The sequence below is a fragment of the Marmota marmota genome, unplaced genomic scaffold (assembly GCF_001458135.2).
Source record: "Marmota marmota marmota unplaced genomic scaffold, marMar, whole genome shotgun sequence".
Taxonomy (NCBI): domain Eukaryota; kingdom Metazoa; phylum Chordata; class Mammalia; order Rodentia; family Sciuridae; genus Marmota; species Marmota marmota.
The window spans coordinates 5953159-5977414 of record NW_025999962.1 but is presented as its reverse complement, the minus strand read 5'-3'; the positions used below and the strand labels follow the sequence as shown (position 1 = coordinate 5977414).

Genomic DNA, 24256 nt, shown 5'->3' with positions numbered 1-24256 from the left:
CCCTCCCCACCTCTCCCCTCCCCTCCCCTCCTCTCTCTTTACCTCCTCCACTGTATAACCCTGAGGGTCTCCTTCCATTACCATGCAATTTCCAGTTTTCATATTTTACGTAAAGAAGATGTGCACTGTGATTGGTGAATGAATGAGGGTCTATTTCAGAGCAGGAGCTATAGGGAAAAGCATAGTCTATGAGTGATGGTGGTTCATCACAATTTGGGTTAAGAGCTCTGTTTTGAACAGTCCAAACATATATAGTGAGCATTTGTTCTGCATCAGGCTCTGTGTTGGTCAGCTCTGAGGTCAGAGCTGACTTCTGTCCTTGGGAAGCTCATAGACCAATGTGAGAGACAGACATGGACAGTCCAGTATGATGAGTGCTGGCACAGAGGTGCACCAGAATAACACCTGAATACATGGTATCTTGGAATTGGGCATTTTAGAGCTAAAGTGGGTAAGAAAGGGCCCTAAATTGAGTCCCTGGTTGGTCTCCAAGCTAGCCAGTGCATAGCAGAGGGAAGTCTCAGTTTTATTAGCTGGGGATTCCTGTTTTAAATACCACCTCTTGTCTGGAACCTTTCCTTCTTGCCCTGACCCCCAGCTAGGTGTGTGGTCACATCCTTTGAACCATTAAGTACTATGGGGCTGATATATATTATCTTATTCATTTATCCTTAAAAATCTGGATCCTTCTAAGCTCTTTGTGATCTAATCCTTATCCAGGTTTTCCCTCTCCTTATTCTGCACTCACAACAGACTTTCTTTTTTTTTAAATATTTATTTTTAGTTGTAGATGGACACAATACCCTTATTTTATTTTATTTGTTTTTATGTAGTTCTTGGGATCAAACTCAGTGCCTCACATGTGCTAGGCAGGTGCTCTACCTTGAGCCACAATCCCAGCCCTCACAACAGCCTTTCTAAACTGAATGTTTCTCCAGGAATACACCAGACTCTCATGCCTTTGTATATTCTTTTTTCTACCCAGTAGTTGGCTCTTGTTTCAGGTTCTCATCCTTCAAGATTTGTTCAGATATCTTCTCTTTCTAGAAGCCTTCCCCAAGGCCTCAGGCTGGATTAGATGCTTCCCCCAATTCCCTACAAATCCCTTGAGCTTTTTTCCCCCCACCATATTTAGGATTAATTTTTAATATTCTGACAAGCAGTGTTTGCTCACCTGTTAACTAAGTTATGTATTATGCAGAATGTGTTGGTGGCTTCCCATGATTTCCAGTATAATGATCAGAATCCCTAACATTGTTTATAGGGGCTTTTATAGTATAATGACCTCTCAGTCATCATTTCTGGATTTTTAAATTTCTTTCAACCACTGTGGTTTATTTTCAGTTTCTGGAATGTTGTTCCCTTCGCTTTTCCCATTCACATAGTTTCACCTAATTATCCTTCAGGCTGAACTTTAACTTGCTGGTGAAGGCTTTACTGATCCCTACACTTAGTTAGATCCTCCTGTATACATTTTCAAAAGTCTGGCCATTCTTCATTTGTATCATTCATCACAATTGTTAAGTAATCATTTGTGTGACTCATTTTTATTTTTTGTTTGTTTTGAGATGGTGTCGTTTTATGTTGCCCAGGCTAACCTTTATATTCCTGGCTTAAGCAATCCTCCTGCCTCAGCCTCCTGAGTAGGTGGGAGTACAGGTGTGCACCACAGTGCTCAACTTTGTGTGACTTTTTTTTTAGGGGGAGGGTTCTAGAAATTTAACCCAGAGACATTTCATTATGGAGTTACATCCCCAGCTCTTTTTTTCTTTTTAAATATTTTCTCTAGTTGTAGATGGACACAAGGCCTTTTATTTATTTATGTTTATGTGGTGCTGAGGATTTAACCCAGTGCTTCACACCTGCTAGGTGAGCGCTCTACCACTGGGGCACATCCTCAGCTCTACCTCAGCCCACATCCCCTGTTCTTTTTATTTTTTATTTTGAGACAGGGTGTTGCTAAGTTGCTGAGTTGGCATTGAACTTGGAATTTTCCTTTCTCAGCCTCCTGAGCTGCTGGGATTACAGGTGTGCACCACTGCACCTATTTTTATGTCTGTTCCCTTTGCAGAAGCATGTGCTCCATTTGTTCAGTCAGATATATATACAAATATATATTTCCCAGTACTGGAGATTGAACCCAGGGATGCTTTACCATATTCCCGGCCCTTCCTTTTTTAAAATATTTATTTTTTTAGTTGTAGTTGGACACAATACCCTTATTCCATTCATTTATTTATATGTGGTGCCAAGGATCGAACCCAGGGCCCCGCGCATGCTAGGCGAGCGCTCTACTGCTGAGCCACAATCCCAGCCCCCTTATTTTTTGTTCTAAGACAAATTCTCACAAAATTGCTCAGATTGGCCTCAAACTTGTGATCTTCCTTTTTCGGCCTCCCAAGTAGTTGGTATTATAGGTGTATACCAACTATACCCAACAAAGTAAAAAATATTTATTGAGTTCCTGCTGTGTGTCAGGAGTTATGCCAGGGGAAAGATGATGTTGTGGTGAAATTGATATTATCCTTTTATCTATGAAATGCAGTTCAATAGGGTGATTTGGGTTAGTTTGTCTTACTTAATGTTGAACCCCTAGACCCTTAAGCCTAGACTTAGTAGGTTCTTATTAGGTCCCTGTGGGAGTGTGCTGGGTTGCAGAAAGCAACCTGGTGCTTAAGGATTCTAACCATTCTTCATGTCTATGGAGACCTGAAGAGGTTTCTCCAGAGATGTCTGAGGCTCTGTCTTGGGAGTACTCCAGGAGTACCTGTGCTCCTCTTACCTCTCTTCTCAACCTCTTTGCTTCCTAGGTTTGTTGAGGCAGCTGCTGAAGTATGATCTTTTTGTGTCCATGATCATGAACAAATCTGCACTGGCAGAAACTGCTCAGAGTGTGGAGGGGCCACCAGGAGAGACCTCACTGCCTTTGGTGCTCAAAAAGGTAGTTGTCTTCTGTTTCCTGGTCTCTAATTTCAATAACAATGGAACCCAAGTACTTCCTGGGTCTGTCCTCATCCACCACACCTTTTATCCATTTCCAAAATGTCTTATTTATTTATTTATTTTTATGTAGTGCTGAGAATCCAACCTAGGGCCTCACATATGCTAGGCAAGTGCTCTACCACTGATTCACAACCCCAGCCTCCCCAAAAATGTTCCTTACTGGCCATAATAGATATGCTATTAGAAGACTCAAAATAAGATTTTTTTCTGTTATAAATTATTATTCAGTATCTATTTCTTCACATCTGGACTGCCTGAAAATGGAAAATACTGTAGGGAGCCACTCCAAATGCATGCACCTTTAAGTCCTGATGCTTATAGGGGCTTTTATAGTATAATGCACCACTGGGATCTGAAAGATCACTGTAGTCTGGTGCGGTAGTGCCATGAGTCCTGACTTGGGCTCTTCCCTCGCTGGGATAACAAGGCCTGGCCCTGGGAGTAGTCAGCACAGAGGGGGTTGGGTTATACTCACTTATTCCTTTGTAAACCTGACCCCTTGCCTCATTTGAATAGCTTCTCCCCAATAAAAAGGTCCAGCACATATTCCTCACCCTCTTTTTGCCTGCTTGCCCCCTTTTGGGTAGCTGAGGCTAAGGAGTGGTCACTGAACCCAAAGAAAAGGTACTTTCTGTCTGTGTCTTATTTAGCTTAAATTCACTTGGAAGACCCTGACTGGTTATGTTGCGTGATGTGACAACACACAGCACAGAAACAAAGCCACCTCAGTTGTTTTAGGGATAAGTGTCCCAGCTTGGCGCTGAAAGTCCCTTTATCTGGACCCTGTGTCTCCTTGAGCCTCATTTACCTGTGCAACCCAGCACTCTAGCCTTAAGTAGCTTCTCCCTGGTCCTTTTCATGCTGGGTCATTCTGTCTGTGCTGTGTAGGAGCTCTTCCCTCTGCCTGTAGCCTATTTCCTCTCTCATGGTTGATCTGATTCAGCTCTAGGCCTGTAGGGCTCCCTGTTACCCTGGCTCCTTTAGGCAGAATGTGTCCTCTGTCATAATGCTTGTCTCACCATATTGTGGTTGATGGACTTGGAGCTTCTTCAGAGTAGCACCTAAATCTGGTGTTTTGCTCCCCAATGCTCAGCACAGAGTATAGCAGAGCTGTATATTTTCTTGTTATCAAGTGGTTAGGACATTTCAAGGGTTGATTGACCAGCAGTGGGGCTCCTTCCGCAGGAAGGAGGAGGAGCTCTAGTCAGAAGTGATGAAGGATCAGTTGGGTATAGAATAAGATCCAAAGCAAACTGCTCCTCTTTGTTTCCCTGGGATGCTTCTAGAATGGTCCATGCAGGTCTGTGTATTTAAACCAGGAAAGTTTATATCAGGTCCCTGAATTCATTTTTCTGCTTTTATCCAGGAAGTCCTGTTATCAAGTGGTTAGGACATTTGATCCTGACTCCAACAGGGGTACAAGGACTTAAGAAAAGGGTCTTGCTGCCTCACAGTACACCAAGGCAGCATGGTGGTAGCAGTGGCAGAGACTGAAGAGTACACTTTCCTGGGGCAAGATTATTTCGTAAAGACAGAAATATTGGTTTTGGGGGTCCTACTCTCCGTCAATACATTGAAACTCTTATTCCATTGCAACTTTGGATGATTAGGGTTTATTTTATAATCCCACCAGTATGATTGGGGCTAAGGGAGTGAGGGAGGAACTTGCATTGGGCACAGAATTTAAGTAGGAGATCAAAAATACTCAGTAATCAAGATACATAATATTTTAAAAAATAAAAAAATAATAATACAAAGGCTGGGGTTGTTGTAGCTCAGTGGTAGAGCGCTTGCCTAGCATGTGTGAGGCACTGAGTTCAATCCTCAGCACCACATAAAAATATAAACAAATAAAGTTATTGTGTCTATCCACAACTAAAAATATTTAAAAATATAATGCAAAAATATTGATGAATAAGTTTCAAAATTTTAAGTAAAGGTAATATTGGCATGTATCTTTATACCTCCATTCTGGCATTTTTGTAATGGCCAGAGTCTAATGCTGTTCTTTTCTGCACTTGGGTAATGATCAAAACTTTCTCCCCAAATTCATGCTATAGGAGTAGGTTGTTAATGTTTGTGTTCCTGCTGTTGCAATATTGATTCCTTCATTTTGTCAAATACCAGGCATTAATGTGATACGTCACTGTCTATGTTAGGCACTGGGAACATCATGGTATATAAACAAACTTTTTGCCCTAGCACAGTTTACAGACTAGTGAGTAAGGCAATTACTACATGACTGAATGAACAACCAAAGTAATTACAGATTGTGGAAGTGCTGAGAAGAAAATAATGGGACGAGGTTGTCGTGGAGAAACCACTTACAGGTTGAGTGGTCAGGCAGGGCTTCTCTTAAGGGATGACTTTTGAGCTGACAGTTCAAGAATTAATAAGAAATGACATGAAGAGTGGGCAGAAAAGCCTTTCAGGCAGGAGTAGCAAATCAAGGCCAGAGGGAGAGAAGGCCTCAGTAAATTCTGGAAACTGATGGAGTTGGTTGGATGGCTGGTGGGTGGGAGGTGAGGTAAAGTGGCACAAGATGAGGCTAGAGATTAAGCAGAGCAAGTCATGGAAGCCCTGATAGGTCATGGTAATTATATATATATATGCTGGGTAATTATATATATATATGCTCACTACCCCACTGGCACCAAGGCCAAATTTGGGGGCCAACAGAGGTGAGGCAAAGAACCTCACCCCCCCACTGGTGCATAGACCTATCCACAAGTATGGCTGTATGCTGGACCGGTAGTCAGTGACGGGTATGATTCAATTGCAGTGGTATCAACCTAAGACAGGAGGCTGACGCCTGAAGGTCAGTTTTCCGATGACGGGTAAGAACCATATGTTGAATTGGACAACCTACCAGGCACGGTCCTTAAGCCACATTGCTTGTTTAATTAATCAGAAGGGGGGAGATGCTGGGAGCCATTAGCCAAGTAGGTATGACAATTTCCTTGCCAGCGTACCCCATGTTGCAGTGACATTGAATGTAGTTGACCTTGCTCAAGGACCAGGGCGGATTAGGGTGTTCCTGGTTTAACATAATCGGGTTTAGGGCGTTCCCAGTTTAGGTTCCAGGTTTAAGGTTTAAGATTATTCCTGCTGGGAATAGGGCGTATCCTGCTGCCTAAGTTCCCCTTGAGTTCTCACGGGATTCAGACAGTATATTTTGGGAGACAGAAACCCAGTGGAGGTGGATTTGGGCAGAGAACGTGGATTTGGGCAGAGAACGTGGATTTCCCCAGAACGTGTTTGTATACGGCTGGTGTGAGTTCGGGGAAAAAAGAGTTGCTGTTTGAATCTACAAGCTGTGTGGTGGCTCGTGATTGTGTGCCCAGCCAGACTGCGGCATATATATATATTTATTTATTTATTTTGTACTGGGTCCTAACCTAAGGGTGCTTTATCACTGAACCACATCCTCAGTCTTTTTTGTTTTTTAGTTTGAGACAGGGTCTTGCTAAGTTGCTTAGGGCCTCACTAAGTTGCTGAGGCTGGCCTTGAACTTGTGATACTCCTGCTTCAGCCTCTGGAGTGGCTGGGATTATAGGTGTGTGCCACTGTGCTCAGCTCTGATGGGAGATACTTTACCATCAATGGTGTGTCATAGTTTAATTGGTACTATTCTTTTCTTAAGAAAATGTGTACCAGATGTGGTGCACACATGTAATCCTAGATAATTGGGAGGCTGAGGCATGAGAATTGCAAGTTCGAGGCCAGCCTTAGCAATTTAGTGAGGCCCTAAGCAACTTGGCAGGTCCTGTCTCAAAAATTTAAAAATGTGCCTTAGGGGCTGAAGTTGTAGCTCAGTGGTAGAGCATTTGCCTTGAACGTGTGAGGCACTGGCTTTGATCCTCAGCACCACATAAAAATAAAAAAAATAAAATAAAGGTATTATGTACATCTATAACTAAAAAAAATATTTTAAAAAATGTAGCTCGATGGTAAATCACCCCCAGGTTCAATCCCCAGTACAAAATAAATAAAGAGAAAAGAAGGGGCTGGGGTTGGGGCTCAGTGGTAGAGTGCTTGTCTAGCATGTGTGAGGCACTGCGTTTGATTCTCAGTACTGCATATAAATAAATGAATAAAATAAATGTCCATCAACATCTAAAAAATATATATTAAAAAAAGGGAAAAGAAAATGAGCTACCCATTAAATGGTACATAAAATAGCAGTTTGCCTTACATCAACAACATCTTTATATATACATATTATATATATATATACACACACACACATATATATATATTATATACATATATTTTTTGGATGGACCTTTATTTTATTTATTTATACACAGTTCTGAGACTCAAACCCAGTGCTTCCCACATGCTAGCCATGAGCTCCACCACTGAGCCACAACCCCAGTCCCCATGAATAACATCTTGATGTAAAATACCATATGTTATTTCCTTTAGAAAAGAGACCAAGATAAAGAATAATATCTAAACTCCTTTGCACACTAATAAAGTAGGTGTCTGCTTGTAATAAGACAATTTTGACGTATAATGACATATTATGACAGAGATGGGTTAAATCTGCTGTCTCCAGATGCTTTTCTTCCGAACGTGAATAGACTTGGTCCTTTTCCTTCGAAGCTATAAAATCAGGCACACTCTACCTTTCCTGGTGATATATGTGCTGCTTGCTGCTAGGCATTCCCCCACAAAAGATCAGTTCATGTTATATTTAAAATCTGTGGTTGCAATTGATTCTTTTCTTGTTTCTGGAAGTGTTAGGAGCCCTCCTAATGGCTGTAAAATACTCAGTAATCAAGATACATAATATTTAAAAAATAAAAAAATAATAATACAAAGCCTGGGGTTGTAGCTCAGTGGTAGAGCGCTTGCCTAGCATGTGTCTAGTAGGAGTTTGAATGGAAATTCATTGGGAGGTTTTGAATAAAGGGGTAACCTGATCTAAAATTTTAATGGGGCACTCAGGTGTGGGAAGATTCCTATATTTGGATGTGGCTGAATTAGATTTCTGCCTTAGTTTTATCACCTCTTTGCAGTGTGGTAAGTAACTTAACCTGGTGAAGGGTCCCCAAGACCACCTCCAGGTGGGATGATTCGCTAAGAGGACTCAGCATATAGTTATACACTATGTAATGATTTATTACAGTGAAAGGATACAAAGAAAAATCAGCAGAAATAAAAGGCACATGGCATGGGATTTGGGGTAAACCAAGCACAAGATTCCAGAGTTCTCTTATAGGGGGTCACACAGCACATGTAATTCCTCCAGCAATTAATTGTAACACATGTGAAACATTACCTACAAGGGAAGCTCATTAGAATCTCAGGGCCCAGTGTTTTTGTTGGGGTCTGGCTGATCATGGAAGTACCCTCTGCTTCATACATACCAAAATTCCAGACTCTTGGGAGGGAAGCAGGTATTCAACATGTTTGTTCAAATGTTTAGTCACACACCCTTATCAGTTCTGGGAGTGGTAGGAACCCTCCTAAAATTCAGGTTCACAAATCAGCCCCGGCTCAGTCCTGCAGGTAGGCCTGTCTAATTATAACTTCCTCAGGCATGCTATGTATATGTTCATTAAAGTGAAGATCATAGTGGAACCTTCCCTTCTTATGTCACCAGCACATATATCCTGGTGATATATGTGCTGCTTGCTGCAAATATCAAACCAGGTGAGGGCTTTCAAAGTACTTTTGTCAGTGAAGACATGAGCACTACTTGATGGTGGTTTTAGTGTTCTTTGAGTGGCACTGGTGGATTTTACATTATGAGCTTTCATTCTGTTTCTCATCAGTGTACTTCACAGAGATTCTTTTCCAAAATTGATGTCTATTTTCCTATGTGCTGGGTACCATATAGTACAGGAGAGATAAGAGGTAAATCAGGCTCCTGCCCTGAGGCACTGGGGCTGGGTCCTCTGATGCTATCAGTGGTGTGACTGGGGTATTTTTTTTTCCCTGACTGTTTCTCCAGTTTCTCCTCTCCAGAGATGAGATTCTGCAGGTGGCCAGTGCCCATTGTATAACTGCAGTGTTGGTCCACTCTCCAGTGAAGCATGCCCCGGCTTTTATCCATGCTGACATCCCAGGTAAGGAGGCCCTCTAATCCTCTCCTCCATGGACCCCGTGGTTTCAGTTGGAGCCCTGAGGATCACAGCAATGGCAGCATCCTTGTCAGGGGATCTTTGATAGCACACAACAAAGAAATGGGGTGGGTACAGGGTCAGTTTTATGTGAAGTAGGCTTCATAATTTCTTTATCCTCTTGCTACATATTTCTTTATATGATCTTGAGTAATTTGTTCCTGCTTTTTGTGATTTATTTGAATTTCTAGGAGTAAAACCTAGTGTGGGGTAGAGAAAAATCTGTAGGTCAGAAAGGTAAAGGGAACTAATGTTTCTCTAGGACCTGTAAGGAGCCAGGAGATATGCCCTGAGGTGCTTATAAATGTTACCACATTTAATTCCTCACTTTGGTGGGGGGAATGACTAGGGATTGAATCCAGGGATATTTAACCACTAAGTCACATCCCCAGCTCATTTTTTAAAAAAATTTTTTTTAGATATTGGTGGGCCTTTATTTTATTCATTTATTCATATGCAGTGCTGAGAATTAAACTCAGTGTCTCACACATGCTAGGCAAGTGCTCTACCACTGAGTCACAGCTCCAGTCCCCCAACCCACTTTTAAATTTTTATTTTGAGATAGGGTCTCACTAAATTGCTTAGGACCTCGCCAAGTTGCTGAGGCTGGCTTTGATCTTGTGATCCTCCTGCCTCAGCCTCCTGAGCTGCTGGGATTATAGGCGTGTGCCACTGCTTCAAGGCACATACCCATTTTTATAGGAGATGTGGGTGTATGGGGAATGTAAACCAACTTGAGGGGTTGTAAATGAAATTGAGGGGAAATGAGGCTCAGAGAAGGGTAATAACTGGTTCAAACCCACAAGGCTCGTCATGGGGCAGAGATGGGATATAAAATCAAGTTTCTCTGACTCTGAGAAATCTTTTTCTGCATCATATTGCTGCCATCCTGAGAATTAAGAGACCTGAGTTCCATAAGTTCCAGTCCTACTTCTGCCACTGACTGTGCCTCTCTTGCCTCATTTTCTCCATCTGTTAAAAAGAAATGATTTAGACCAGAACCCTGAATACTTTACAGTTTTATCTGCGAATTGATGACCATGTCTCATGGAGAGGGTGTGTGAACAGAAACAGCATCAGGATTAAGATGCTGAATACATCCAAGGCCTTTGCATCAGTTAAAGGGTTGTGATCTCATGGCTGTCATTTATTGTTTTCTTCCCCCCTGCCTGGCCAGAATTCCTCTTTGAGCATCTTTCCTCATCCAATGAAGTGCTCATCTGGTCCATCTACAACTGCTTGATACTCCTGGCAGAAGAGCCACTCTTCTTTTCCAAGTGTCACACGGTGTATGGTTGGTAGTGTGGGTCCTGTATTAGCTCTGGGTCTGGTTGACGGATGTTTGAAATTGGTAGTAGTAGCAGTGATGGGGAGCTGGCCTCTACTTGAGGAAAGCACTAGACTGAGAATTTCCATCATCTGAAACACATTACCAGATTCAGTATATAAGCACCAATATCCAAATGGTTCTGCTGTTCACTGATTAGCAGAAATATGTTTAGACTCTTCAGCAAGGGAAAGGCCTTCCAATTAGCTGCTAAATGAATTCCTGTTGCACATTAAAGACAATTCTAAATGTTACTCGGTCTTGGATTCAGTCACTACATACTCCAGATATATGTTCATCTAGTTAGTCCTTAAGTTTTGTTAATTTCATCCTTTTAAAGTTTCTTGAAACTGTCCTTTCCCCTACCATACTGATGATGCTGTTTTTGTTGGGACTTTTTATTATCACATCTGGATTTTTAGAATGGGCACATTTAATCATTCATTTTAAATTTTCTCTTCTTAGTCTATGCCAGGCTAGGTCTTGGATATTTGGAAAGACTTATAGCATGGTCCTTATCCCCAGGAAGTGGAGAGAGATTTGTGAACAGACAATTTCATTAGAAACTCATTAGAGCTGTGCTAAATGGAAGCATAAGGACTGTGGGAGCTCAAGGAGGTTTACATCTCTGCCTGAATGGATCAGGGAAGGCTTCCTGGAGGAGCAGAGGTTCAAGCTGATTCTTCAAGGAGGAGTAGGAGTATGTCAAATAGAGAATATGTAACTTGGTCAGTAGGTATTTACCATCAAGGCCTGTACTGTGGCTTGTACTAAGGTAGGGGAGACAGAGATTATTCTAATGAAAGTCTGTCCTTGAAGATCTCCCAGCTGGGTCTCATAGGCTTAACTTCATCAGGGTTCCTCCATAAGGGTTCCTCCAGCCAGTAGGTACTACCCAGAGCATGTCACCTCTCTTGGGTGGGTGATGAAGGAACTGTAGAGTACTGATCCCTGGCCTCTAGCATGTCATCTTGAATTAGGGATTGAGGCAGTGGTGAGGAGCCTCCAGGGAAGCCTGAAGCTGACCAACACAGAGCTGCACAAGCAGGGCCTGCTGCTGTTTGCTGAGATCCTGACTAGGTGAGCAAAGTGGGAGAGCATCACACCCATAGGGGCCAGACTGGAAAAGGAAAAGTGAGCTTTTATTTCTGGTGGCCAGCAGTAGGAGTTCACCCATTTGCTTCTCGTCCACCATTCTCCAGGCAGCCGGAGGAGATCAGGCTGTTCACAAGCTCAGCCATGTGTGGGGATGCCGGCCGTGCCCTCCAAGAGGCAGTGAGCAGCCCTGTGCTGGAGGTGGCTGCTGAGGCCGTGAAGGCTGCTTCTGCTTTCCTGAGGTGAGAGACCCTGCAAAACAGAGCTTTCTACCAGCCATGTACCTAGGAGCTGGTCAAGGCCAGGCAGCTTCCAAGGGCGTTTTTTTTTTGTTTGTTTTTTTTCAGTTATATCTTTTTCTTCTGTATTAATTTTGTTCTCTTTTTCTGGAGTTGCTATTTAGATGATGGGAATCCTGGATTGTTCATCTAATTTTGTTTTCTGAGAGTTTTTCATCTTTTTACCACTGTGTATTAATTTCTGGGAGATTTTCTTGACTTTTTCTTTCAATACATTGTTTTATTTTTTACTTTGTATTTTTCATTTGGAAGAGCTTAATGTTTATTTTATAGTATTTTATTCCATATTTGTTTCATGGGCATAATTTTTACCTTTCTGAGAAGAGTTTTATTGAAGTACTCATTTTTCTTCAGTCTTCTTTATGTTGCTCTTTTGTTTTTTGTATTGCTTTTACTTGGGAAGTTTTCTCAGATGTCTGCTGATCTTTGACTACCTTATTACACTTAAGGATGAGGCACTAGAAAGCTCATGGGAAGTTCTTTGTTTGAGTGGGGCTGAGAAGCTGTGGGTTTCATTAAGGAAAAGCTGGAGGAATCCTGATGTCAGGATCTTAAGGTCTCCCCTCAGGCTGGTCAGGTTAGAGGACACTCTTCAGGCTCCTGCTTAGAGGAGCCCCACTTAGTGGCTAAGTGGGGCCTCTCAACATTCACAGCGTGAGCTTTGTGAGCTTCTCTACATTCTCAGTAAGTATCTTCTATCTGAACAATTCAGAGGCTCTCTGTTTCACCTTCAGAGAATAAGTCTCTAAACTCCTGCCAGGGGAAGGAAGATAAGTCGCTTTGTTAATATGGTCTCATGGAAGGGGTTGGAGTCCATTTGCTTTTATTTGTTTATCTTTTTATGTGGTGCTAAGGATCGAACCCAGTGTCTCACACATTCTAGGCAAGTGTTCTTCCACTGAGCTACAGCCCCAGCCCTCCATTTGCTTTTAAACAAACTAACAACCAGTTTTTCTGTTTTATTCTAGACTTTACTCCCACTTCTGTAGGACTTGTTGCTACTAATTCTTCTGCCTTTTGAAGGGTTCCTGGAGTAAATAAGGTTACTTCTTAGTTTTTCTGCTGCTGAATCAGGATTCTGCTTTCAGAGAGCTGTCAAGGCATTTACTTTCAGAGTGTTACATACTCATGTCTTTTGTATTTTCCTTGTTGTTTTGAATTTATATCTTGGGGGGAAAAAAAAACTCTTTTATTTTGGAAAGGAGTAGCAGAGATAACTGTACTTGTTGGCTCTAACATCTTAAACTAGAAGCTGGCAACTCTTGAACACTCTCTATCCCTGGTTCTCTTACTGTAGCTTCTCCTCAAATGCTCTTATCTACACACAGAACTTCAGCTCCTAGCTCTGGGCTGATGATGCTCAGATCTATAGTTCTTGCCTAACATGGCTGTGTTACTTTCCAGTTATCACAAATTACCATAAACTTGAGGGTTTAAAACAACAGACATTTATGTTTTCATCGTTCTAGAGGCCAGAAGTCCAAAATCAATACAACTAGACTGAAATCAGGATATCGGCAAGACTGCACAAGCTTTAGAGGCTCTGAGGGAGAGTCCTCCTTGACTCTTATACTGCTGGTTGCTCCAGGAGTTCCTTGGCTTGTGGCCACATCACTCCACTGTGATCATCTTACCTTCTCCTCTGTGTATGTGTCTAATCTCCCTCTGCTTCTTTCTTTTCTTTTCTCTCTCTTTCTTTCTTTCTTTCTATTTTAGTTTTAGGTGGATACAATATCTTTATTTTTATGTGGTGCTGAGGATTGAAACTAGTGCCTTATGCATGCTAGGCGAGCACTCTACCACTGAGCCATAACCCCAGCGCCCTCTGCTTATTTTTGATAAAGATACTTGTGATGACATTTAGGGCCCACCTGGATAATCGTCTCATCTAAAAATCCTTAATTCTATCTGTAAAAGCTTTACCTAGAAAGCAACATGCACACATTTTGGGATTAGGACCTGACACCTTTGGGTCAGGTGTCAAGACCTAATCCCAAAATGTGTGCATTTTATCCAAAATTCATGACAGTATTTTCCTGGGCTCTAGACATTTCCAACTCCTAGTGCCTTATTCCAGAAACTTAAAATTCAATTTGTTTATGCCACCAGGAGATAGAGGAAAGATAATTCAATTTTGGATTTAGAATTAGATTTGAGTCCTCAACTCCACAATTAATACTCAGTCACTTCTTGCTCACTCCTGTGGCCTTTCGTTTCTTGAATACACCAAACTTATTCCTGCTGTAGGAATAATTGTTCCCTCTGCCTACAATATTCTTCCCTTAAATCTTTGCATGACTGGCTTCTTCTTATTCTTCAGGTCTTATTCAGAATATCCTTCCCTAACTGACCTATCAGGCTGCTCTAGCACATACCCAACACTCAAGAGTTCTGTTTTACTCATTTGTTTTGTATTCTCCCCTCCTAAAATATAAGTTCCAAGCTTTGTTATTATTTTCATTGCTATATCTCTCATTCCTAATAGGTAGTAAATATATAAATAAAGGATATAAAAATGGATGGTGAGACTAAGAGATCATAGAGTTAAGATGAGAAATTATTTCTTAGTAAGATGCTGAAGTCTTGACAAAAAGTAACTGAGGAAACTGTATTTATCTGTTACATTGTTTTCTCAAGTTTTATTTTGTTCCTGTGTTTTTCTCTTTTATATTTCTAATAAAGCAATAATTCAAATAATAGAAATTTAAAAGTACAGAGGGTTTGTCCCTGGAGAAATCCTGAGGAGTTCCCAGAGAGGGGGACCTCAACTCAGGATGAGTGGGGTTCTTTTTTTTTAAAATATCTTATTTTATTTTTTAGTTGTAGGTGAACACAATATCTTTACTTCATTTTTATGTGGTGCTGAGGATCAAACCCAGGGCCTCACGTGTGCTAGGCAAGCACTCTGCCACTGAGCCTTAACCCCAGCCCAGGCTTTTTGACAAACATCACAAAAATGAATTTAAGGGCATGTCAGAGACACAGATTTATATAGAAAAGCAGAGACACATACAAGGGAGAACACAGGTCACCCTGAGAGTAAGAGATACTTTTTGGGGTTCTCAGTCACTCACTCTCTTTTTTTAAGGAAACTTAAAGAAAGTGGGAATGGGAAAGAATATGGGGCTGACATCAGTCTGGTGATCATGAGATGGTTTATGTTGGTCTGGCAATTCTCAGGATCTTTAGGCTGACAATGTCTTCATTATCTGATCAGTGGATAATGTTGGAAAGTACCTTCTTAAAAATATTGTATCTCTTTTCACTTAATCTATTTATTGCACAAGGAAATTTTCCTAAGTGAGTAAATTTATGGTAACTCTAAGATTTGCAGATTTCTCAGAATTTTGAGTGTGCTGTTATGCTCGAATTTGGGACCCCCCAAAAGACCACCAGAGACCAAGATCGATGTAAGCAGCAAAGAAGTGTTTATTGCAAGCTAGCTCGGTCCTCCGCGCACACACACAGCAACTGGTGATGCTGAGAGGCCCCGAGAGCCCAGGGTTGCAGCAGTTTTATACATTCTTTGGGGAAGGCAGGGACCCCCACATACATCATAGCATCTCTTAGCAAGTCATCACACACCGCGGGAAAATCAAATAACAACTCTAAAACATGATTAGCACATTCACTGGCAGGAACAAGTTGGGTAGGGGTGATTGGTTACTACAAGAGGGGGATTCATTTGAACTGACTGGTTTAAGCCAAGAGGGGTGTTCATGCTGAACTACACGGTTTCCCAACACCGTAAACTACTGGGAGGGTCATCTGGCATCCCGGGTATTTCCCTGTCTCATGCTGATTGGTGGCTACTAGGGGATTGCTATGGGTCCCCACCTAGCCAGACTGAGTCAGGGACACCTGGCGCAGCAGATCTCTCCTGTTATTTGTAGATAAACAACTTAGCAGGGTGGGAATGTGCCTAGGAGTGCTCTGTGGGTCTTTCCAAGGACAAAGGTCATGTCCCTTCCTTGGACAGGCTTTGCTCTGAGGTAGAGGCTGGTTTTTCGGTGCCAGGCCTGGGAAAGAAAACTGGCTTAGGCAGTGACAAACATTTCCTTTTGTCTCTTTTGTACCTATCTTTTTTTTTTTTTTTCTATCCTGCCTCAGGTTTATAATGAAAATGAGCACCTCTCTAATTCTGTCTCCATGTCCTAAAGAAGACTAATTTAAACTCATTTTGGTTTAGTTCTGTTTATTGTCTCCCTAAAGCTATATCTTTATTTGTCAATTTAAGACATTGCTCCTTGACTCTGCAGTACAAAACATCAAGGTTAAGTAGCTTACTTTTTTTGTCTTCTCTACATCTTGGCATTTTTGCTAGTTAATATTTTATGTCGTCAAGCCTTTAAATAATATACTAAAAGCTCGTATTTCCCATTCCCTCAGCTTAAGGCAGTGTTCTGGAATCCCATTCTTTCACACCACCCCATCTTCCTTCTCCTTTTCTCCCTCCTTTCTACTTCTCAAGGTCAGTCAGCTCTATTTTCATTTTACCTTATATAAAGGTTGTTAATATTTATAGTCTCTTCTAGAACCATTTTTAAGTCTTTGTGATTTGACTCCCCCTTGGTTCTAAAAATTGAAATGAAAAAACAGCATTTACATTACAATGACTTCAGTCTATCTCCCTTCTCCCTTTGTCCTTCCCTGGATTTGAATCTCTAAATCTGGGTGTGAATCCCTGGGAGGGTAAAATGAGTAAACCAGCAGGGTACCAAAGGTGCAGCATGAGAACAAGTCAGTCAGAGGTTCCTGTGGAGAGCTGGAACTCTTTCAGGAGGTGGGTGCAAAGGGGACAGAAGCACCTTTCAGGCAGGTGGTGATGTTTGAGCTGTGCTAGGAGAGATGAGGGAGAAGTTTGTGTGTGGAAGGACAGGGTTAGCAGAAGCAGGAGGGTGGGAAAGCATAGGGATTACTGAGGGTACAGAAGCCAGTTGAGCCAGGACTGTACATGAAGGGGGTTAGTGCTGGAAGAGGCTAGAAAGCTGATTTAGTCAGAATTGGGGAGAGAGAGAGGGGAGGGTGCGTTTTAATCTTTAAATGATTTTACTTTTTTTATTTTTTGCAATACTGAGGATTGAATCCAGGGACACTGGGCTATACCCCCAGTTCTTTTTATTTTTTTTATTTTGAGATAGGGTCTTACTAAGTTGCCAAGGCAAGCCTCAAAATTGAGATCCTCCTGCCTCAGTCTCTAGAGCAGCTGGGATTTTAAGTGTGCACTATTGTGCCTAGACAGGACTTTACTTTTGACTTTAACTTCCCAGAATGTTTACTGAGGTGGTCCCTCTTAGGTGCAGTGGTTCCAGAGGGTCTCTGGGAAGCACAACTTAAAGGAAGACTAAGGATTAAAACTGTTGAAAAATATTTAAGTACAATGGAACCAGAGTTTGATGATCATTGTAGGTTAGGAACTAAGAGCTTCCAAGCTAGGCTTATGGGCATTCACCTAAGATTCCATCTACTCAGGAGGCTGAAGCAAGAGAAACGATTGAGCCCAGAAGTTCAAGACCAGCCAATAAAACCCTGTCTCCAAATGCTCACGAGAGTGTGCGAGCAAGGGAGGGGGAGGGGGGAGAGAGAGAGAGAGAGAGAGAGAGAGAGAGATTGAGATCAATTTAGAGCTTCCCAAAATGAAGAAGGAAAGGGACAATGAGGCCTAAACTATATATAGTTGACTGAGACACTAACCCTAACCTATTAAGGCTCACCCAGGGAGGAATTAAAGATGGGAGATTAGAGGAAGAGTTCATTTCCCAGTTGCTCCATGGCTCAGGATTCAAGCACTAGGAGTACTGCTTTTCAGCAAGTAACATTCTTGAATCTAGACCTTGGAATTCCGCTTGAAATCTCCCCAAAGAGTCCAGTGTGATGGGGCATGCATGTAATCCCAGTCACTGGGAGACTGGGGCAGGAGGATCATAAGTTCAAGGTCAGCCTCAGCAACTTGGCAAGATTCTGTCTCAAAATAAAAAATAAAAAAGGATTGGGGATGTAGCTCAGTGGTTCAATCTCTAGGACTGGAAAAAAAAAAAATCTCCCAAAAGATAATATCAGCCCTCAGAAACTAGACATTCATTCCACACATACTTACACGGAAGTAAACAGGCTCAAACATTGCCTTGTACAGCAATCCCAATTGGCAGTGCCTTGCTGTGTCTGAGACTGGACAGGAGGAACCCATCATCACTATGATGAACAATCATCCATCTCTTGCCAGGAGCACAAAGTTCTGAATGATTTTGGCTTCCCAGTTGACAGATTTATTCATGTGGCTTTTTCTCAAGACTCTAAACACATATTGACTCAGACTTCACCTCAAGAGTCAACACTTGTCTATTGGCTATAAGAAAAGCAGAAAGTAATGGCCATTGTTAGAACCAAAACTCAAAACAACCCCATCTACTAGATTCCTGTGGACCCACACAACAATAACCCAAGTCAGCCTGTAGACAGGATGTTCTGTGCATGTGTTTTGGCATCTCAGAGGGAACTCTGGTCACCAGCACCAGTAAAAACCAGGTTTACAGCAACACAGTGTCCCTGACAGATCAGCAAGCACTCTGGTACCATTTAAGGAACACCAAGAAGAGGCATATGCAGTCAGCCTTCACCCATCTAGATACTTCATTGTGGTAGGGTTTGCTGACAAACTATACCTTGTGTATCTACTCATAGATGATACACTTCTGACAAATATCTCAGTGTCAGAGGATGCAGAGAGGTAAAAACTACTGGAGATAAAGGTCCAGTTTCTTAGAAAGCTAGGGTTGAAGAACCAACATGCTGAGGAGGTGGGACCAAAGCTTGTCTTACAGAACTATAGTGGCTCAAAAAAATGCAACATTTCTTCCATCAAACTCATAAAGTATGTGGTTCTACCCCTGTTTTCTTATACCAACCAAAATATTTCATTGAATCTAAAACTTTGTGGGATCCCACCTACAGTAAGTCTGCTCTGTGATCTTGGATTCTTAACAAATATTGAAAAAGAGAATCTCAAGCTGGGTGTAGTGGCACATGTCTGCAACAATCCCAGTGACTCAGAGGCAGAGGCAGGAAAATGGCAGGTTTGAAGCCAGCCTGGGCAACGTAGGCACTAAGAAATTTAGAGAGAGCCTGTCTGGAAACAAAAAATAAAAAGGGGTGAGGATGTAGCTCAGTGGTAAAGCACCCTGAGTTCAATCCCCAGTATGAGAGAAAGAGAGAGAGAGAGAGAGAGAGAAATCAGGATGTACATCCAAGCTGGGATGGTGAGAAAGAGATTGAGAGGAGCTGGGAATTGGCCAAATTACAAATTATGCTCTGGGCATATGTGAATATATCACAATGAATTTCACTTTTATGTATAACTATAATATACCAATTAAAAAACAATGTTAATAAATTAAAAGAAGATCAATAGAATAGAGGATGGGGATTAAGGAGAGGGAGGAAGAGAGGGAAAAGGGATTGAGAAGAATGGACATGTACACCTTTATGAATATGTCACAGTAAACCCCACAATTATGTATAAAAAATGCCTTAATAAAAATATTAACACAGGGGCTGGGGCTGTAGACCAGTGGCAGAGTGCTTGCCTAGCACATGTAAGGCATTGGGTTCGTTCCTTAGCACCACATAAAAATAAATAAAGGCATGTTGTCCATCTACAACTACAAAAAATTTAAAAAATATATATTAAGGGCTGGGGTTGTGGCTCAGAGGCAGAGTGCTTGCTTCACACATGTGAGGCACTGGGTTCGATCTTCAGCGCCACATGAAAATAAATAAACAAAATAAAGATATTTAAAAATATATATATATATATATACACACACACACCCACAAAAAGGAACCAGCAGTGAGGTTTTCAGGCTTTTTCTTACTTTATTACTTTACTTTTATTATTTTAGTTACTTTATTGAGTTGCCTAGCATCTCTCTAACATTATGTCTATCCAGAAGCTATGACTGTGCCTTATTTGGAAATAGGGCCTTTATAGATGTCTTTAAGATAAGGCTACACAGCAGGGGCTCTATTTGCCATGACTGGAGTCTAAGAGAGGGAGATTTGGATGTACAGCGACACAGACACACCCAGAGGGAAGAGGTTCATATGAAGGCAGAGGCAGAGATTGGAACCATGCAGCTGTAAGCCAAGGAATGCCATGGGTTGCTGGCAACAACCAGAAGCTAAGGAGAGGCATGGAAGGATTGTTCCTAGGATCTTTTGGAGGGAGCGTGGACCTGCTGACAGCTTGATTTTATATTTCTACCCTCCAGATCTATGAGGGAATAAACTTCTATTGTTTGAAGTCACCAGTTTGTGATAATCTATTATAGTGGCCCTAGGCAACCAGTAATCCAATCAAGTAGTCACTAATTTATTTAAAAATTAAAAATTTTGAGACAGTCTTGCCAACTTGCTAAGGGTGGCCTCCAACTTGAGATTCTCATGCCTCAGTTTCCTGAATATCTGGGATTATAGGCATGCACCACTGTGCCCAGATAACATCTTTTTATTTTTTTGCAGTACTGGGGATTGAGTAACTTCTTTATTTAGCATCAATTTGCAATGCATGTAGTTCTGTTTAAGGTCAGTGGCCTCTTTGCACTTATAATTAGACTAGTCAATGACTCTTGCCTCCTTTGAGTCTATAGAACAGGAGGGTTCAAATAGACCCTAAGTGTTACTTATTCATATTTACCCCATACTCATGATGATGGAATTTCCAAAAGTAGTTCTCCAGCCTTTGCTTATATCTCATAGAATGGGGAATTCACTTTAGACCCTCTACCTCTACAGAGTTTCAACTCTAGAAATACTGAAATAAAATCTGGGTCCTGATAACTTTACTTATTGATCCTGGCTTTTGCTATTAAAATAATACAGAATAAGGTTGGTTTGATTTCCCAGGAGTGCTTATCATCTACTTGACAGCAGTGGCCATTGCATCCATTGATGCACATTCTAGAGAGTTCTAGAGAATGCTGCTTTTACTAGGAGGCCCTTTGAGGTGAGAAAACACTGTGTCCTTAATAACAATAATAATAACCATGACTGGTATTGGTAAGAACTTGCTATGCATTGACACTGGGCTAAGTGTGTGACTTATGTTAGCTAATTTGATCCTCAGAATCTTTCTATGAGTACAGTACTGTTCACCTTTGTCATGCAGTTACAGAAGGATTAGAGCAAGGATTTTTATCAGATAAAACCCCATGTTCTGAGCCACTTACACTGTCTTCTTTTGCTGAAGAGCCTGAAGTGATCTTGGGAGTTTCTTACCGCCTCCTGAGCCTGCTTTTGTCTCTCTGGATGCAGGAAGGACCATCAGAGTGCTCCACCTGTGCAGTACCGGGCCCTGCGGGCCTTGCTGGAAGCCATGCTGAGCCGATGCTCGGAGTTTTCCCAGACCCCACTGAACAGGAGGTCCTTGGTCAGTGCAAACTGCAGCCTGCTTCTTCTCAAGCTTCTGCTCTAATGTGTTCTTAGAAAGATAATTAGTACATTGCCTTATCTTGGTATGCTATTTTATAGTTTTTTTCTCATGTGCATACACCTACAATGAGATGTTATTTTTTTCCCTAACTGCAGTACTATGAGACTTAAGTGTTACTATCTCCATTTAAAAAAAACAAAACAAAACAAAACTTTATTTATTTATTTATTTTAGATGTTGATAGATCTTTATTTATTTGTTTATATGTGGTGCTGAGAATTGAACCCAGTGTCTCACACATGCCAGGCAGGTACGCTGCTGTTGAGCCACAATCCCAGCCCCTAATATCTCCATTTTTATAAATCAAACTCCTGAAGCCACAAGGGTCCAAAATTTAACAAGTACCTGAATCTGCTTAGTAAATCCCAGGGTGTTTGTATCCAAACCTATTTTGTTGCTTTATATCTTCCAAGCATGTATGGAAACATGCTCAGAAAATTATTTAAGGGTAGATTCATTAGAATTTTATAATCTGACCAATGTTCATTGTGTTATAATTGTTGGCTTTTTTTTTTTTCTTTTGATACTGGGAATTGGACCCAGGGGTGCTTTGCTACTGGCTATGTTCCCAGCACTTTTTATTTTGAGAGAGGGTTTCACTCAGTGGCCCAGGCTAGCCTTGAATTTGGGATCTTTTAGCCTTAGCTTCCCGAGTAGCTGGGATTATAGGCATGTGCTACTGCACCTGGCTGTTGGTTTTTTTTGTTGTTCTTTGTTTTGTTATCCTGTGTTTTGAACCCTGTTTTCAAAGAGCTCCTCTAACAGAGTAGATTTGTGAGGATAAGACCAAGATCCCATGGAAAGTTAGGTGTATGTGAATGGCAGACATAGACCTAACTTTGTGAATGTATGTATGTGAATGCAGTATAAATAGAGGAGGTCTGTGGCCATGCAAGCATACACTAGGCCACAGTAGGTACCTGACACATAGGTTCCTCTCTTCTCACCTCAGGGCAATAGAGACTCAGAGAAGGCCATTCTTCGAAGGGGAAAGTTCCTCCTGAGCACTCTGGAGGGATTTAGAAATGCCTGCAGGTGAGGAGCCCTCTGTGGTCTGAGGCAATAGTACAGGGGTAGGGGGTGGGGAGAGGTGGGAGGGGTTCAGACAAAGGATGAAGTTCTAGAAGCACTTGATTTTTGATTCTCTGCTGCATGCTGAGAAGACTGGCTGGGGCTGGGGCTGGGGTTGGGGTGTGTTGAGGAGGTCTGAGGACAGATAGGTGGGATAGGAAGTTTCTTAGAATGTTTCAAGATTTCCTTCCTGGTGAAGCCTTTGTTACTATGCCATGAGATTGTGTCTCATTCACCTTTCTTTCTCCCGCAACTGGCCTAGCGCTGTAGCTATTCATTGATTCCAGTTTACATCAATAGATGTTGCTTGTATCTGCTGTGCCAGGCCTGATGCCAGCTAGAGAGGGTAGAAGCATTTATCAGAATGACTCCTGCCTGCAAGGGGATCACAGTTTCAGGGGGAAGAGGCAGCTTTGGTATATAAGTGGAATTTGTTAGGTTGGCAAAAATGCAGGGAAGGTATTCCAGGAACACAGAGAGTAACACAGGAAAAGGCAAAAAGATATGCATAGCATGGGATGCTCAGGGAGGTATGCATAGTGGGGTAGAAGAGTCATGTGTGATGGACAGATGGAAGCTGGAGGGGTAGTCAAGAACATAGTCCTCAACGAGAGCTCTTAAATTTTCCCTAGATCTGGTGTTGGGGTAGTTTCCCTGGATCCTGAGTCCAGCCGTCTGTCAGGAAGGTACTTCTAACCCTTATGGTAGTGGACATGCTCATATATTGATTTCCTAGGTTGGCTGTGGAATTCCAGGGTGAGCCTATTGCCCAAGAGAATCCCTTCACAGCTCCCAGTGCCGAGAAGGAAGACACCTTGGAGGACTTCTCAGAATTTCTTCTCAGTGCCTGCGACTCCCTGTGTATCCCCATGGTGATGGTGGGTTCCCCTGAGCCACAGGCAGCACAAAGCTTGGGGAACAGAAGAATGTGAGGGCAAGCCAGACCTGGTCTTGCAGAGCTTCATTTGGAGCTGACTTGAGATTGAGATGATAGGAAGAGTAAGAGTCAGAGCTATTGATTGAGGTCACCTGGAGTCCTCTCCTGTTGGAGGCTTGGGCATCTGGTGAGCCTGTGAAATCCCTGTCAGAAAAAGGCAGGCACTGTTAGACACCTACTGGGAACGGTAGGTGGCAGCAAAGAGGTACCCCTGACTCTGTGGGAGAGAGCTTCTTTTTCTTGAAGAAAACTTTGAGGGCTGGGGTTGTGGCTCAGCGGTAGAGCACTTGCCTCACATGCACAAGGCCCTGGGTTCGATCCTCAGCACCACGTAAAAATAAAATAAATAAGTGAAATAAAGGTATTGTGTCCAACTATAACTAAAAAATAAATATTTAAAAAAAAAAAGAAAAAGAAAACTTTGAGCAGTAACCGCCCCCCTGCTGTGTTCCTGACAGATAATAGTAGTGCATTAACAACAAGACAGGGCAATTCAAGTCAGTTTCCTCATCTGTTCTGCCTTTGCCTAGATTTGAGAAATATAGAGCTGGACCTAGAAGTTGATCATAGTATTATTATGTTATTCCTGCTTCCTACTTTTCTGTATTTTATACATTTTCTTTAAAGAGCACATATTACTTTTATAATAATATTTTTAAAATTTGGTTTTAAAACTAAAGGAATAATGTGTATAAGAACAATGCCTCTGAAGCCTGAGCTGTTCACACATAGGGAACTGATGCCCAGAGAGGGGAGGAGGTGACTGACCCAGGGACACAGGGGCAGCTCTGTCTAGAGCTTGCACTAGAACCCAAGTTTCTTTGCTCTTAATCCAGAGCTGCATGTCAGGCTGCCTCATGACTCTGTTCAAGGATCACATGAATGATAGTGTGAAGGTAGTTTGTA

The 24256-nt window shown here is 41.9% G+C and overlaps 1 protein-coding gene across 8 annotated transcripts in view; it reads left to right on the top strand.

Annotated features, from left to right (window-relative positions):
• Mei1 (meiotic double-stranded break formation protein 1) overlaps nucleotides 1-24256 on the top strand; it is a 77094-nt gene that overhangs the window by 15140 nt on the left and 37698 nt on the right. For 7 of the 8 annotated variants that reach the window (XM_048803071.1, XM_048803070.1, XM_048803069.1 and 4 more), the window contains 8 exons: nucleotides 2811-2941; nucleotides 8966-9080; nucleotides 10312-10428; nucleotides 11442-11541; nucleotides 11664-11798; nucleotides 21165-21279; nucleotides 22295-22377; nucleotides 23150-23291. In XM_048803071.1, coding sequence (XP_048659028.1) covers nucleotides 2811-2941; nucleotides 8966-9080; nucleotides 10312-10428; nucleotides 11442-11541; nucleotides 11664-11798; nucleotides 21165-21279; nucleotides 22295-22377; nucleotides 23150-23291 — 938 coding nt within the window. The remainder of the gene's footprint in view (nucleotides 1-2810; nucleotides 2942-8965; nucleotides 9081-10311; nucleotides 10429-11441; nucleotides 11542-11663; nucleotides 11799-21164; nucleotides 21280-22294; nucleotides 22378-23149; nucleotides 23292-24256) is intronic. The other variant, XM_048803074.1, reaches the window with a different exon arrangement.